General features: G+C 43.0%; 1 protein-coding gene across 1 annotated transcript in view; it reads right to left on the bottom strand.

Annotated features, from left to right (window-relative positions):
- The window catches only part of csmd2 (CUB and Sushi multiple domains 2), a 232,783-nt gene that overhangs the window by 50,015 nt on the left and 168,142 nt on the right, over positions 1 to 14,626 (bottom strand). The window contains 7 exon segments of the mRNA XM_053446653.1: positions 2,528 to 2,646; positions 2,827 to 2,931; positions 4,501 to 4,597; positions 7,269 to 7,393; positions 8,129 to 8,332; positions 8,924 to 9,019; positions 14,501 to 14,614. Of these exon segments, the coding sequence (XP_053302628.1) occupies positions 2,528 to 2,646; positions 2,827 to 2,931; positions 4,501 to 4,597; positions 7,269 to 7,393; positions 8,129 to 8,332; positions 8,924 to 9,019; positions 14,501 to 14,614 (860 nt within the window).

Genomic DNA, 14,626 nt, shown 5'->3' with positions numbered 1-14,626 from the left:
AGGAATAAATACGTAGACTAAATGACTGCATCCATCTGGAGTGACAGAGAACAACAGAGAGGCTGCATCGCAGGCATATAAAGATGATCATTCAGAGGGAGGGAGAGATTACAGAGGGGTTCAATGGTTTCTGTTGCTCTGCCAAAAATAAGCAACAACAACAGGCATTTAAGGAAAGCTCTGGAGTTGACTTTCAACACAGTGAAGATTAAAACAAGGACATTTTGTTTTTAAATCCTTTAATAGAAAATATAGGTCTAACGCAGATGACCTTTAAAGTCATAAGGAGAGGTCAGTACGGGCAACGAGTTGAGACCAGGTAACACCGTATGTTGAAGTATTCTAATGTTCTATTTCTGATCAAATGCTGCTGCTGATGATGACCTCAGATACTGAGAAGGATGATGGTTTAATTTCCTCCTTATCTCATCTACCTATATCCTTGGTGAGACTTTATGTCAAATGTGGCAATTTATTCCTGTAGAATTTTTAGTGCCTGAGTGTGAAAAAACAAGAAACCTTCATAAAAAAAATAACTTTCTAAACTTTAGAATTGGCTTCAAACTTCCCTTTTTCGATAAAGCTTATAAATAGAGCCGGCTCAGGTCTAAGACCAGCTCTTAGTTATGCTGCTATAAGCCTAAATTGTGGGGGGGGGCATGATACGTGGAGCTTCTTCTTCCTTCTCTCGCTCTTCATCGCATTAATCATTCATCGATACAGGATGACGGACTTGATTTCTTCCCCGGACTCCTTGTGGATTATGATTACATATAGATTGTTTGGATAAACAATGCCTGCCCACATATACCACTGGCCATAGCTTTATCATTGCACATGTCATTGCCGCTCTGCCTTCCATTTAACCCCCTACCTTCATCTTTATCATAACATTCATTAAATTGTATTATCTCATTAAACATTGATAAACCTCTCCATTAATGTTTGACACTGTCTTTCCTCATGAATGTTTTACAACGGTGTTTTCCCATTAAATTTCTATATTGTGACTGACCACCATATTCTAATTTGTCCCGCCACAGTTTCATATTCAACCAAAACACGTTTTACACTTTTTGCAGCGTGGTCACTCATGCTACTGCAGACTACCCTATGCTCATGCTATGGTTCATAATGCTTTTACCGTCCACGCAGACAGTCAGACCTCATTGTTTTAGCTGCAGTTGTGGCATCAATGTGTTATTTTCTCTCACGTGAGAACTTATCTTTCGCTCTGTAGTCTCTGTGCCTGTCACTCAATAGATTTAATTAATTAATTCGGTTTTTGATGTGATTCAGTTACACGCAATTTCACTTCAGTCTGCCCTGGGACAGGGAGTCCTCATGTGTGACTCTCTTAAGTTTCTACATTTGCTAAAAAAGTGTTTAACCTTGTTGAGTGTGTTTTTTTACACATATGCAATACAAATCAAATGTGATTTAGGATTTGCTATGCACATTGACAATGCAACCTGAGATGGCTCAAAGTCAAATCTTTGATGGAGATCAGGATGATAGGTTTTCTTTCCATCATCACAAATTTGACATGTGAGTTAAACAGAAATTTGAAATCAACCCCTCAAACCATATTTAATAAATAGGCTCCGTGCCTAATCTCTATCGGAATTTATTAAAACATGCCATCATAGCCTTTATGACAAATATCTGTAAAAATTTGAAAAAGCAAAGAAAAACTGGCGAGTGTCACAAACCAAACCTGGTACTTCTGCGCGAGGACATGCAGTGAGGGCTGATGGGAACACACAGTCCCGACACGCTGTGTAATGCAGAGCAGAGAGGGGCCGAGAAAGTTTTTGTAAACTGCTGCATCCAATGTGCTCCACAGATGTCACCATGGTGACAGTGGAGGCACTGCTGGATACAGTCAAACCTGAGATGCTGAGGCGAATTTCGAGTTCCTAACAAACCGGCTCCACGTCCCAGAAATTATAACCAACATATGGCAGCTACCTGTCTAGTTACCACATCCTGTCTTGGGAGGAATTTAGGAGGAACACTGTCACGCATCGTTACATCCAGGTAGGATGACAGACACGAATCCCGACACATCCTCCCTTAATCTGTAAAACCGCACTTGACAATTTTCGCAAAAAAGAACACTGAGCTCAGCACATGCTCATCTCCTGTCTGGGGCCTATTAGAGCTGAGGTCAGGGTACTGCAAATGTTATTGCAAACATGTTTAAACTGATTTCATCACATTTACATAATCAGAGCGTAAAGTTCACTGAGGATTAAAAATGAAAGGATAACTTCCAAATACTCTTCTCAAAAAAGAAGCTGTGAGTTATCTGGCAACGTGCACCGGTCCATCCAGCTCACCTGAGCTTCTTTGACATTTTGCTTTATTCGCTGCCGTAAAAAGACGTGATAGCTGCTCGAGGAGATAACTGACACGTAGGAAATATGACAGGAGCCGCGGCGACAAAGGCCAGAGAGGGATAAACATCGCTGTGGTTTTTATGGTCACTTATGACTGAACCGTATCTGCAGGTGGCAGATGTTACCTGTAGAGTGTATCCAGGTTCACACTGGAAAGACACCACGTTGTTCATCTGGAGACGCTCCCCGACTTTGATGCTGTTCATGGGCACCACAGGCTCTGGGCAGTTGGTCAGGGACACAGCTGAGGGAGATAAGGAATACATGAAAAGAAACAGTAACGGACTTAAATATGACAAAGCACACTGCAAAATATGGAGAGGGACACAAATCATCCTAATCATCATCATGTCCTTCCCCTTCTCCCATCCTCAGGCTGTTCATGTTTCTATATCAGGTGGTTAGGAACCGCTTTTTCACTTACTTTTGTATTCCAGCCTGAATCCGGCCGCAGACACACTGATATCAGAGAAAAAGTGCAGGTAGAGTTGGTTGGAGGTGCTGTTGAGAAGCGCTGGAACCGTGGTGCCTTGGGGAGAAGATTAATAGTTGAGTTTAGCGATAATATGCCACTGCATCATCCGGCCACAACTAGGTGTATAAACTAGAGGAAATCGCTGAAAAGCTGGTTCTTTTTGCATTTACCGATATAAATGAGTGTGTGTGTGTGTGTGTGTGTGTGTGTGTATGTGTGTCTGTGTGTGCGTGTGTGTGTGCATACAGAAAAGATGTATTCATGAATGACTGTGTATAGGTGCATTAGGATATTTGGGGGAGCAGATGCCAAACGGAAAATGGCATGACCTTCTCGGCTTGAACACAATTCAATTCCATTGTGTGGGTTTGTATTCAGCTGATAATAGCAGGCAACAAATATTCATACAAAAAAAACGGAAAAGAAAACACAATCCCACGGTAACAATCACATTATACAGATATGACCTGAAATTGGTCGTTAACTCAGTCTTGTCATTTCTCTTTCATTGCGTTTACTTCGGGGGTTTGTCTCACATTTACTTCTGGTCTGTTTCCAAGAATAAACAAGAAAGCTTAATACCCTGTTGCCCTGTTAGGAATTGGACTAAGTCAGATACTGTGAACAAGATTCTCTTTTTTGCAGTTGGGGCATTGAAATCATTTGTACATGTGTATTGTGTTTTGATGATGGTGTTGAGATCAATAAGTACAATATGCTTGTAATTCAGGGGACAAATGTAAGAGGGAGGAAATCAGAAACTCTAACAAAAACTTTTAATGTAGCTGCCACAATGAATTATGGGACGCTATTTTTCTCCTTTCCTTTCATAAAGGATGGTCCAAACTTTCCCTTTGCTAAAGGAGATAAGTTAGGGAGCACCGAAGCTCCTGTCCTTATCATTCAGAGAACCACGAACAGCTGTTATCACTGCTGGAATATTTCCGGGTCATTTCACTGAGTTAGGAACCTTCCAAAGCAAAATGGACCAATTCGAAGGCCCCTCTAGTTTGATGGTGTAGTGACGCAGCATGGGATCATGGGAGTGATTGTCTTGCGGTTGAAAGTCTACCTGACGGGACATGTTTCACGGATGACGTAACGTATTCAAATTGTATTAAAATTACACAGCAGGCGGCGTAATCCTGAATAATTGTGATTCAGCTATCACAAGGTAAAAAAACTCAGAATGAATAAGAGTGTGTTTTTCAGACATAGTTTTTCCCTTTTATTGATAGACAGACAAAGCCTGAAGAAAGCAACTACAATGCAATTAAAAGGCGATCAAACTGAAACAAATGACAAATGTGGTATTTTTCTGAGCTTGAACATTGTTTGAAACATTTTGGATAACATAAGAACATAAGTCAAGGTTCAGATACTTTTTATGAGGAACCATATCTTTAAACGCTCTGAATCTAATTCAGTACCGTCACGAGTGAGGCTCCCATTTTTTCACACCAGTTAACAAAACGCAGCGTGAGCTCCACGTCCTCGATGCTGCTCGGTGACAGCTGATTGGTCTATGAAGTTGCTTTTTGGCAGAGATCTGTTTCATGTCTAAGATTAAACACATGCAGGGAAATAAACCTCACACGAGCAGGCGCACAAACGCGTTAGTACCTGAGAAGCTGCCAAGCATGGTGTCAGTGTTGTCTCCTCCGTCAAACACCTCCAGTGAGTCCCAGTTCTGCTCGGTGACAAAGCTGATTACCTGGATCTGAGGACAGGAAGACACAGAGGGAACGAGGGGAGGTAGGAGGAACACAATTAGTGACAAGTCGAGGCAGGGAAAGAAATTACAGAAAACATCAGATCTGGTAGAAGGATGGGATTTAGTGACGCGGAGGAAAACAATAAATTCAAGAGCGTGTTTGTGTCGGAAAACCGAAAATTAGGTTGAACGGTGGAAGATCAGTGAGTGGGAGAAGACAGTACGTGAATAAAGGGGCCTTGTCTCGAAGCTAACAAAACTAACTCATGTTAGAAAAATGTTACAAAATCCCCATCACGACAAAAGATATCAATGCTTTCAAAACAACATCCCAAAGTCAATCATCTACAGGTGTCTTCTATAGATACTAAGTAAGAAAGTTTGAGAGGCCAGAACAACTACACTAACTTTTCTCCTTTTCATAGTTTAAAGCACACAAGGAGAAGAAACATGAAAATTATCAAAGCCACACAGGACTTTGCAGACGGCAAAAGTTCATAATTCTCAGAGGAATAAAATAGAAGTCGTTTTGCAGCTTATGTCTTGCTTTCTTGGCTTTCATGAATGCACCCTGAAAAAGGCTGTGTTCATGTGGTGGGCACTGGGATTTGCAAATGAAGGAGCTTGGTCAAAAAAAGTCCACAACAGTCATGTGGGAGGCAGGACATGACATAGAAATTCCATTTTTGAGGCCACATGTTTTTTTTTAATTTTTTATGGTATATGCACCGGCTTTGGCCTTTATCTCGAAAAGCTCATTGGCTTTCCAAGTTTTCATCTGCGTCAGAGAAGAACACCTCTTGATCCTCTTCAGTGAATGTGTGAAAGCAGCTAACACTGTTAGAACAAGACTCGGGTTGGAGGGAAACTTGAAACTTGCTGTGTGACTAATTAAAGTGAATGTGTGAAAGGAGGCTACAATGTGTCACCTACTACATCTCCGTCCTCCGTATTTAGCTGCAGTTCATCCATTCTGGCATTGTATGCGTCCTCCTTCGTTCTTTCACTCTCTCCGAGCCTCCCCTTTCCGTTCCTTCTCACCAGCTAATCCATTCCTCGGCCCTCTCCTCTACCTCTGACGGTAATAGATCGGATACGAGCCAATTAAAGGGGCGGTCGGGGGCCCTGGCGCATCCCGGGGAGACGAGGCAGATCACAGATTGATCTTTCATTAAGGGGGCCATGGCAAATGTGCCGGCGAGGCACCTCGCTCCTCTAAGTTCTCTTCTGGATCTCAACACTTTGATCTAATGTGTCTCGGCTCGTTGGTAGGAACAGCGCGGGACACATAGAGCAAGCAAGGATGAAGGAGTGAAACAGATGTGGTGGAGGAGGAATAGTAGGGACAAGGAGGATTCATCCGCAAAGAGTATTGACAAAACAAAAAAAGCAGCAATCCCTCAACGAACACCTCGTATGCAGGGAATGTGTGTACCTGTGTGTGTGTGTAGTCACGAATCACCTCCAAGCCTTTACCTCCGTCTGGTGTATTACAATGTTGGAATTTACATAAAATCTCACTTCTTATTGTTCTGCTGTTTCACCTCCTAGCTGTTGCGTTGCATGTTGCGCAGCATGCTAAGCGCGCCTACGGGCCACCTCGCATATTTGACCTGCAAGGACAGTCGGCTGAGGTGGGGGAGCTTATAGCTGAGGGACGCCACTGAGGTCATTAGCCACAGAGGCTGAAGCATAAGCCTAAGACCTTTTTTCCGTCAGGCAGATCCACAGGGAGCCCGACCGGGCTCCTGGTGCAGCTCCATCACACACGCATCAAAGAATAGGAAAATGCAAACTGAATTAAGTCCCCGGATCGAAAAGTAAAGTAATTCAAGAGGCAATTATGTACAAATTTATTTCAGGTTGGGCAATCGTAACTTTCTGGTATAGCGATCCGCCAAATTAAATTCTGAGCCTCTGTAAAGTCTATAGGCTATCATTTAGCAGCTCCCCTGTACCCAGAGAACTGTAAATGCTGTACTTTGACATAATGTTGGTGCCTCCGTTAATTGGACCTGGGTCAGCTGAAAACATAGCATCACACAGGAGCCTTTGTCCAAGACCATGCAGAGCTGTAGTGGAGACGTGTTAAGGTAAATACTATTTGTTAATTCCTTTAACAAATAAGTGTCTGACCAGAGGTTGTTTCGACCCATATCTGTTAGACCTGGACCCAAACGCAGACATATGCAGAAAAATCGTGAAATGCAGGAAAAAATATTTCATCAAAAACCTGCCTTACACTAAAATAATTTAGGGAATCCAAACAGAGCCGAACCAAACAGTTAACATGGACAGGGATAACTGAAGACAGGTGAAACACATCGGGACAGGGGCAGATGATCACAAGGGCAAGAAACAGGACACAGACAGGAAGCAAAGCAGTTTCAAAATAAAAGAGGAAAGCAGAACTTAAAGTCCAAATGAACAAAACAAATTCTACACACAAGGAGATTCTGAGATGGATGTAGCCTTCGAAAATAAGGCTTGGGGTTTGGATTTGTTAGCGGATGTAAACAATTAACACATTATCATTAACGCGGATGAATATCATCTGTGAAATCGAACAAGGGGATTAACAGATTTCTGCAAAACCAGATTATTGCGAAGTCATAAACCAGGGGGTACATTGAGGTCAGGTGGAAAAAAGAGACAACAAAAACTCTGCGGAGCGAACCTGGATTCCTGATCCTTCGGGAACGGTGATCTTCCACACACAGTTCAGGCTGTTGAGGTACGGCTCAGGAAAACCAGGAGATAAGATCGTCCCAGTTCGGTGGGTTAGATTTCCTCCACACGGAACTGCAGGGGAACAATAGGAGAGAAGATGTGAGTCATGTGCACAGGGCACACAATTATCTCAGCTGCAGACTGAATGTACAAATACACAAATACTCAAATTAGATGCACTCATACAAGCACGGATCAGTTTGCATATTGAATTGAACATTATTTAATCTTCAATCTTCCAACCTACAGCAGACGTGACTCTGCGAGTACAATCTAAAAAAAACACAGACAAATTGAATGCTCCTTACCTGGAACAAAAATTAAACCAAAGTCAAATCATTAAATCCCGACCAGGATAGAAAAAACACTTCCTGACTATACACACCACGTCCGATCCACCTGTCCGTGTGACAAACATGCAAATCACGCAGACATCTTCCCAGCTTGTTCTGCGCATTTACACATCTGGTGACCGTGTAGGAGCATCTGCCACAGCTGCGTGTCGAGTGTGTGCGGGAAAGTGTGTGTCTCTGTATGTAAATGTGGATCTCGCAATATGTGTGTGTGTGTGTGTGTGTGTGTGACCCTCAGCAGTGCCTGCTACCTATGTGCCGCCTGGCTGAATCTGGCTGTGCGAGCGACAGGCGACGGCTGGCAGCTCACATCTGTCTCAGACTGAGATTTTCATACTCAACGAATCCGTTTGGAGAGACGGAGAGATGAGACATTGCAAGAAACAAAGTAAAATGAACACAGCCTTGGGATTTTGTGTGTGTGTGTGTGTGTGTTTGAGTATTCATGTCCTACCTATGCAGCTGGGTATGGAGCTGTTCCACTGCGCCAAGGCATTGGGAACAGTCAAACATTCGATGGCGCCCGATCCCTCCAGCATGTAACCTGGACTGCACTCAAAGCGGATGGCGGCGCCGGCAGCGAAGTTGTTGCCCATGCGGCGGCCATTCCGAGGCTCAGGGACTGAGCTGCACTGGGTGGCACTGGTCCGTGGCACAGCTTCGGAGAAACGCAGAGAAAAGACAGGTTGATTTGAGGTAGACTGCTTTTTGATCTCGAGAACCATTTGTCTTTAATATAAATAGCTGTTTTAAAAAGTGCTTTCTTTACAGTTTATTCTGCTTAGGGTTTTCTATAAAAAGCACTAATCTATCAGCGTCAGTTTCATCAAAGGATGCGCCAAAAAATAAACACGAAATATGATATTCAGCTCCTCTTTGCCTTCTGCTTCCTTCAGCTTACTTACAATAAAATGCAAAAAACGAATGAATTCATTATTCATTGCCGTTGGAAATCCGCAAAAAGGCCATCTCAGGTACAGGTCATTGTTTAAGGAAAATAACAATTCAAAAGAAAAGACCCTGAGGAGAATAAATGGACCAGGGAGTTCAAGCACAACCATATTAAAAGACTACCATTTTTACAGTGTTAATTCTCCAGCACACACATACACACACATTACAGCTGAACCAGTGGATGAAGGCGAGCGAGGAGAGGAGCTGGGGCTGTTAGAACAAAGGATCTCCAAAGAAACCAGGGAGCATAAGGTGTGTCTGTTTGTGTGTGTGCTTGTGTGTGCTACACACTTACCCTGGTACACCAAGTGAAATCCTCTGGAGGTGGACTGGCCTTTGGCAGTGAAGCGGATCAGGATATGATTGGAGGTTGCTAATGGCAAAGACTCGCCTGAGAAGGAGACAAAGTTAGTGTTTTTTAACAAAGTGTTGCCTTTAGTTTTTATTCGTGTGGACAGAAAGAAACCAACATCATCATTGATGCCGTTAACTAAAAGATATTCTCCTGATCGGTCAAGTATGACAACAATTAATAATGATAATACCTTTATATAAAGCACTTCTCAAAACAAAGTCACTAATTGCTCACGATATAAAAAACACAGAACTAAAATTAAAAAATTAGACGTAGCTGAATAAAATAAAAGAACAAAAACACTTCACGTGGAACAGAAACAAGGTAAAATGTTCATGTGAAGGTCACTGATCATTTAGTGCCACAGCGTCCAGCATGAAAATTGAAAAAATGAAACAGAGGAAATCTGCGTGTGATTGAGTGGCTTTTCAATTCAGCATGCTTACAAGGCATGCAACATGAACACATCAAATATTCAAATGCATGATGGATATTTGGATTAGTCTCATATTTTAAGTCATACAGGACCATGTGCTTATCTTCTAACAATTTCCCTTAGCGACATTCTGACTGAAAGTGAAACCTGACCACAGTCAATCTGTAAAAAGTCCCGTTCCCGCTCCTGCTTTCCTCAGCCCTGCAGTAGATTTTCTGTTAATTTATTTTCTATTTTCAAAGCTTGACTATTTTAAGTCTCTACCTCAACCTCCCTAATAACCAATCATTACAGGAGAACCCGCTGTTGCTTTTAAAAATGGTGCGGCGACGCTTCCAAGTGCTGCGGAGCCGCCTGCAGAGATGACACCTCCCCTCCATTTGCGTGACACATAGAGAATCAAATTCAAGGTTGGACGTGTGACACCTGCTGTGTAAGGCTCTCAGCAATCAAGCCTCTGATACACAGAGTGGAGCCGTAATAACACACCGTGCAGGCGGGACTGAGGTCACCTGACCGGAGCTCCGCGGCCGTCCATCTGTCAAAATTATAGAGTGAGCGCGATGGAGTTTTGTTGCAGCAGCGTTTCAGCCGATAGTCAGTCAACCACTCGGGAGAGAACACTGCTTTGAACGGGGTCCGAGGACTTGTTTGCGCAGACGTTTCCTTCGGTAGCGTTTGTTCGATCTGTGCATTTGTGTGACGTTTGTTTTTTAGACTGAAATGTAAACTATTCTGGGAGGTTCGCTGCACGACGCTGAATTTATGACAACTTACCGGAACGTTTCGTGGTTCAGTGCTTTTCATGACTGCTTTTTAGTTTACTACAGCACTATTCCTTAAAGGACATCCCTGACCATAGATAAAACACAGAACGGTGCCCAGGGCCTTCGCCAAGGCCCAACATTCCTCTTATGAAACCACATTTAAAGTCACTGCATTCAAATTTCTACTTGGATCTGGACCAATATGCACACATCCATAAATATCAGTGCCTTAAACATGTCTGATTTCAACTTATATCCATGATTTATTCTCTGAGAAAACGATTAAAATTTGCAGAATTTGCTGTTAAAGGGAAATAAAATAATTCCTGAATTAACTGGGTTCTTCCTGGACCCCCATGGTCACATCCTTCTATTAAGTTTCATGGAAATCTGCTAAGTTGTTTTTGCTTACAAACAAATAAACAAACAAACCCTAAAACCACCCAAGGAACAAATGGACGGGGGTGAAACCTGAGAGAAATACACATTCTCAGAAAGAGAATATGTTGTTACTGGGTCATTGTATCCAACCAAACAGTGGTTTTAGTCTGTTGGGCCATTTTTTTTAATTTTTTTTATTGGGAGTTGTGTCGTTTTTGTGTGACCCAGCTCAGGTCCCTGAAGTCATGTGTCTACTCAATGCTGGGATAAAAACTACCCAATCTGGTACTAATTTTGAATAATCCTAACCAAGTGTTTAATCCAAAGAAAGAACGATCCGGTCTTCCATCTTCTGCGTGTGGAAAACTATTTGTTGACTGACGAGGAGTGTGATCCGAGGTGAGTGCGTCTCTGTCCTGCTGTCAGCGAGCTGCTGGCTGACATTATTCTGTCTGTTTGCTGTCGCTCTGCAGTGGGAAGCAGACGTGAGTAAATCCAGAGGCAGCATCTGTGCGTCAGCCTTTGTGTCCCATCCGTGCACATCCTTCCACTAAGTCTCATGGAAATCTGCTAAGTTGTTTTTGCTTACAATCAAATAAACAAACAAACCCCTCAAACCCACAAGTAACAAATGGACAGTGGCGAAACCTGAGAGAAATGCACATTCTCAGAAACAGAATATGTTGTTAATGGGTTATTGTACCCAACCAAACAGTGGTGTTAGTCTGTTGGGTAAATTTCTTTTTATTGGGAGTTGTGTAGTTTTTGTGTAACCCTGCAGCTCATGTATATGTGCATTTGTTAAGAGCATTGTCCTGAGATAGCAGCGACAGGACGTGACGCGTCATCGCCAGATTGTGCAGAGTTCTGCTTGTCGGAGCCCCGAGGCATGCTGGGTAGCTCATAAGAGGAAGTCCTTGTTGCGTGCTTCCGTGGTGATAGTGTTACATTATTCGCTCTGTAGCAGGTACAGTCATCGACAGCGTGTAACTTCTCAACCCCTCTGGCCACTCTCCAGCCCTGAGCCACTTTGCCCTTAAAGGATCCACCACACCGGAGTATGAAAGGCTCACGAGGACAGACCGGAGAAATCATCGTCGGAGTTCAGCGGCAGTTTGCACTGATTCAAGTATGGCAGTCACAGGGAGCCGTGTGAGGGATTAACAGTCAAGCTGTTAAACCACAGTTTTTAGACTTAAAAAAAAAAAAAAAGAAGCCCAGCAGGGATTTTAGGAAGTGAGTTTGACATTTTATGAATATACATGTTTTTTTGCATTTATTCAGCAGCATGCTCACGCTGAGACAAAAGTACCAAAAATTCAAATTAGCAATAAAAGTGTTCAAACTTAAATATAGTTGAATGAAAGATGGACTCCGCGGTTGCTTTAGATGGCGGAGTGAAAATTGCTGTGTTTCTTTTTAAACCACTTCAAAAATTTGCATTTAGATAAGTCTCCCTTGATTTCTTGATTCAGCCCCCCCCCCCACATAGAAACACTACTTTTCTTTTCTAATTCCCACCTTTTATCGTGTATTTATTCTGCTCTTCCTTTTCTCTCTCACCGTTTTCTGTTCGTCTCTGATAACTGACACTCATTTCCTTTTCTCCTTGACAGACACGGACGTACAGGAAACATACCGTTCAATGTGATATGCTTTTCAAGGTCAGCGTTAACAACAAACTACATTACTGTGATTTACTGTGTCGACGTGCAGTATCCTGTCCACCACTGAAATGCTCATTACCTGGCGATATGTTTACTACATGTAATCCCGGCTTGTGCAATATATTCAGACTGAGTGGGTGCTTTTTCTTTATCAGCTCACAGACGTGTGTAAATTGATTTGTGAGTTTCACTGCAATCTGCAGAGTAGGGGCAGGTGCACGCTTCGGGACGATGCCTCATCTATGCTAGTTACACCTATGTGCACGTCTTCAGCCACGGTGTCTCTGTGGGCCGAGCGTGTCTCTCTCCCCCTCGCCAACGTGCCCCGGCTCCACGCTGCCATGCCTGGTTAGGGAGCTCTGTGAACCTGCCGCCAGGATTCCGCAGTTAACATGGCATCCTGTTTATTGAGCAGTTAACTGGGTTTTTCTCAGGCTGCCCTGGACACATACCAAAGTAATCATTTTGCTTTTGTCGAGCCTCGGGGCTGGGGCGGGCCGAGATGAAGAGCCGGCCCAAAAACTTGCACGCTCTTTAAACACTGGACCCCCCCCCCCTCTCGCGCCACGTCTTTTGTGGCCCAAATCGGCACAGTTGTGGCATTTATCACATCCATGCATCCGCGGTTTCACGACACTGTTGGAACAGGACGTATTTGCTCTCCCTCACTCTCTCACTTTTTAACCTTGCGACTGCTAGCCTTTCTATCCTCCTCCATCGCCTTACATCACTGCACCATCGAGTTCTTTGCTCTGTTTGCATCGATGCTGTAACCCGTCTGTACATCTATTCAGAGTTGTTTGCCAAAGGGGGGGGGATTTCTGAAGTTTGGATGTTGAAGTTTAACATAAGGATTAAGGGAAAAAAATATCAGGATAAGACCCAGATAAAGTGTGAAATAAGATCAGAGTACATTTGGTGTTTGGACTAGGGGATATGTCAAGAGTGGTTTCCGGGATTTGGTTAATGTTTCCGACCATCGGGCTGGAAAAGATATTAGTCAATGGATGGTGTTCCTGGGTCTTTATAGACACTTCTCATCAGTGGTGTGCCCTCGGGATGATCAAGGGAAGCAGTGCTTGGCCAGTTAATGCTAAAAAAGTAATTTATTAATTTAGGTTAGCAAAGTAGATCCATATTTCTTCTTCAAAACAGCGTTCTGTTTGTTGTCGCCTTTTGGCATTCAAGTTGTACTTTACTCCCCTCTTGTGGCCACAGAAGGATATCGTTTCTGGAAGCTAGGCTATCTACTCTCGTCTTGATGACTCATCTTTACTTGGTGAAGAGAAGCACTTTCTCTATGACACGCACTCCCACAGATCGGTTCAACTTATCCGAAGTCACCTCAACATACAGAATCAGGGAAACTGGGATCGAACCACTGACTCAGAAACACAGTCTTGTTACTTTAGAGTGTTAGTGTAATTTAATTGTTCGTAATTTAAAGATTATTAGGTATATTTCCACTATAATGCACATTTGTTGTGTTGAATTGCACTTTAGCTCAACTTCTTTGGCTCTGATTTCCTCTTTGTAAAAGTCAGTGAACACATTTCCCACTGCTTCCCATGAATATGTCACTGCTCTTCATGGGAAACTGGGATTTTTCATCAAAACACAACAATAACAGAGTTTTAACTGTGAATAATTCCTCACCAAAGGGTATAAATGATTTTATTCTTGTCACTAATTTTAGGTATTGCAACAATTTTGGTGAGTGACCATCTTTTTTGGGGCTTATTATTGTGCTGAAGAAGATTTATGCATCCGTTTTAGTGGTTCAGTGATGGATAAACAGCTGGAAGCAGACAACAGTCGAGAAATTTCTGACATCGAAACTTCAAGTTTGTAATTGACTGTTTTAATAACTGTGGTGATGTCACTGTCTCTTGATGAGAGGGAGGAAATCTGTGTGGGTGCATTTTGTCAAGAGTGTGTGGCCCCGGGATCAGGTGTATATCAATGCAAATCCTCTGGAGCCTGACTGCCGGGGTGTTGTCCCTGTGACTCTGTAACTTGTTGTCACTGCTGAATGGTTTTTTACAGCTCACTGGAGGAGCTGCCTGGGTCAGCAATTTGCCTCAGAGTTTAACTGGTTCCTTACGAGGAGAATAAACAACATTTAATTCAGTCTCCTGTGGGCAAAATGACGGTTTAGAGGGGGGATCCAATCCTTATGATCAGTTGCTGATTTGCTGGTAATGAATATGAAGTAAAAAGTATTTACGAGTGTGTGATTATGAACGTGGGTTTTTGGTTTTAGTACCTGTGTGTGCCCCAGACAGGGAGCTGAGGACACGGGAGTGCTGCGTCGCCCCGTCATAAACCTCCACGATGTCATTCAGAGCTGTCTGGAAGAAGGCGAACTGGCTGAAGACCACTGGAACAGACA

Source organism: Pleuronectes platessa, chromosome 18 (assembly GCF_947347685.1).
Source record: "Pleuronectes platessa chromosome 18, fPlePla1.1, whole genome shotgun sequence".
Lineage (NCBI taxonomy): Eukaryota > Metazoa > Chordata > Actinopteri > Pleuronectiformes > Pleuronectidae > Pleuronectes > Pleuronectes platessa.
This window is presented reverse-complemented; position numbering and strand designations above follow the sequence as displayed.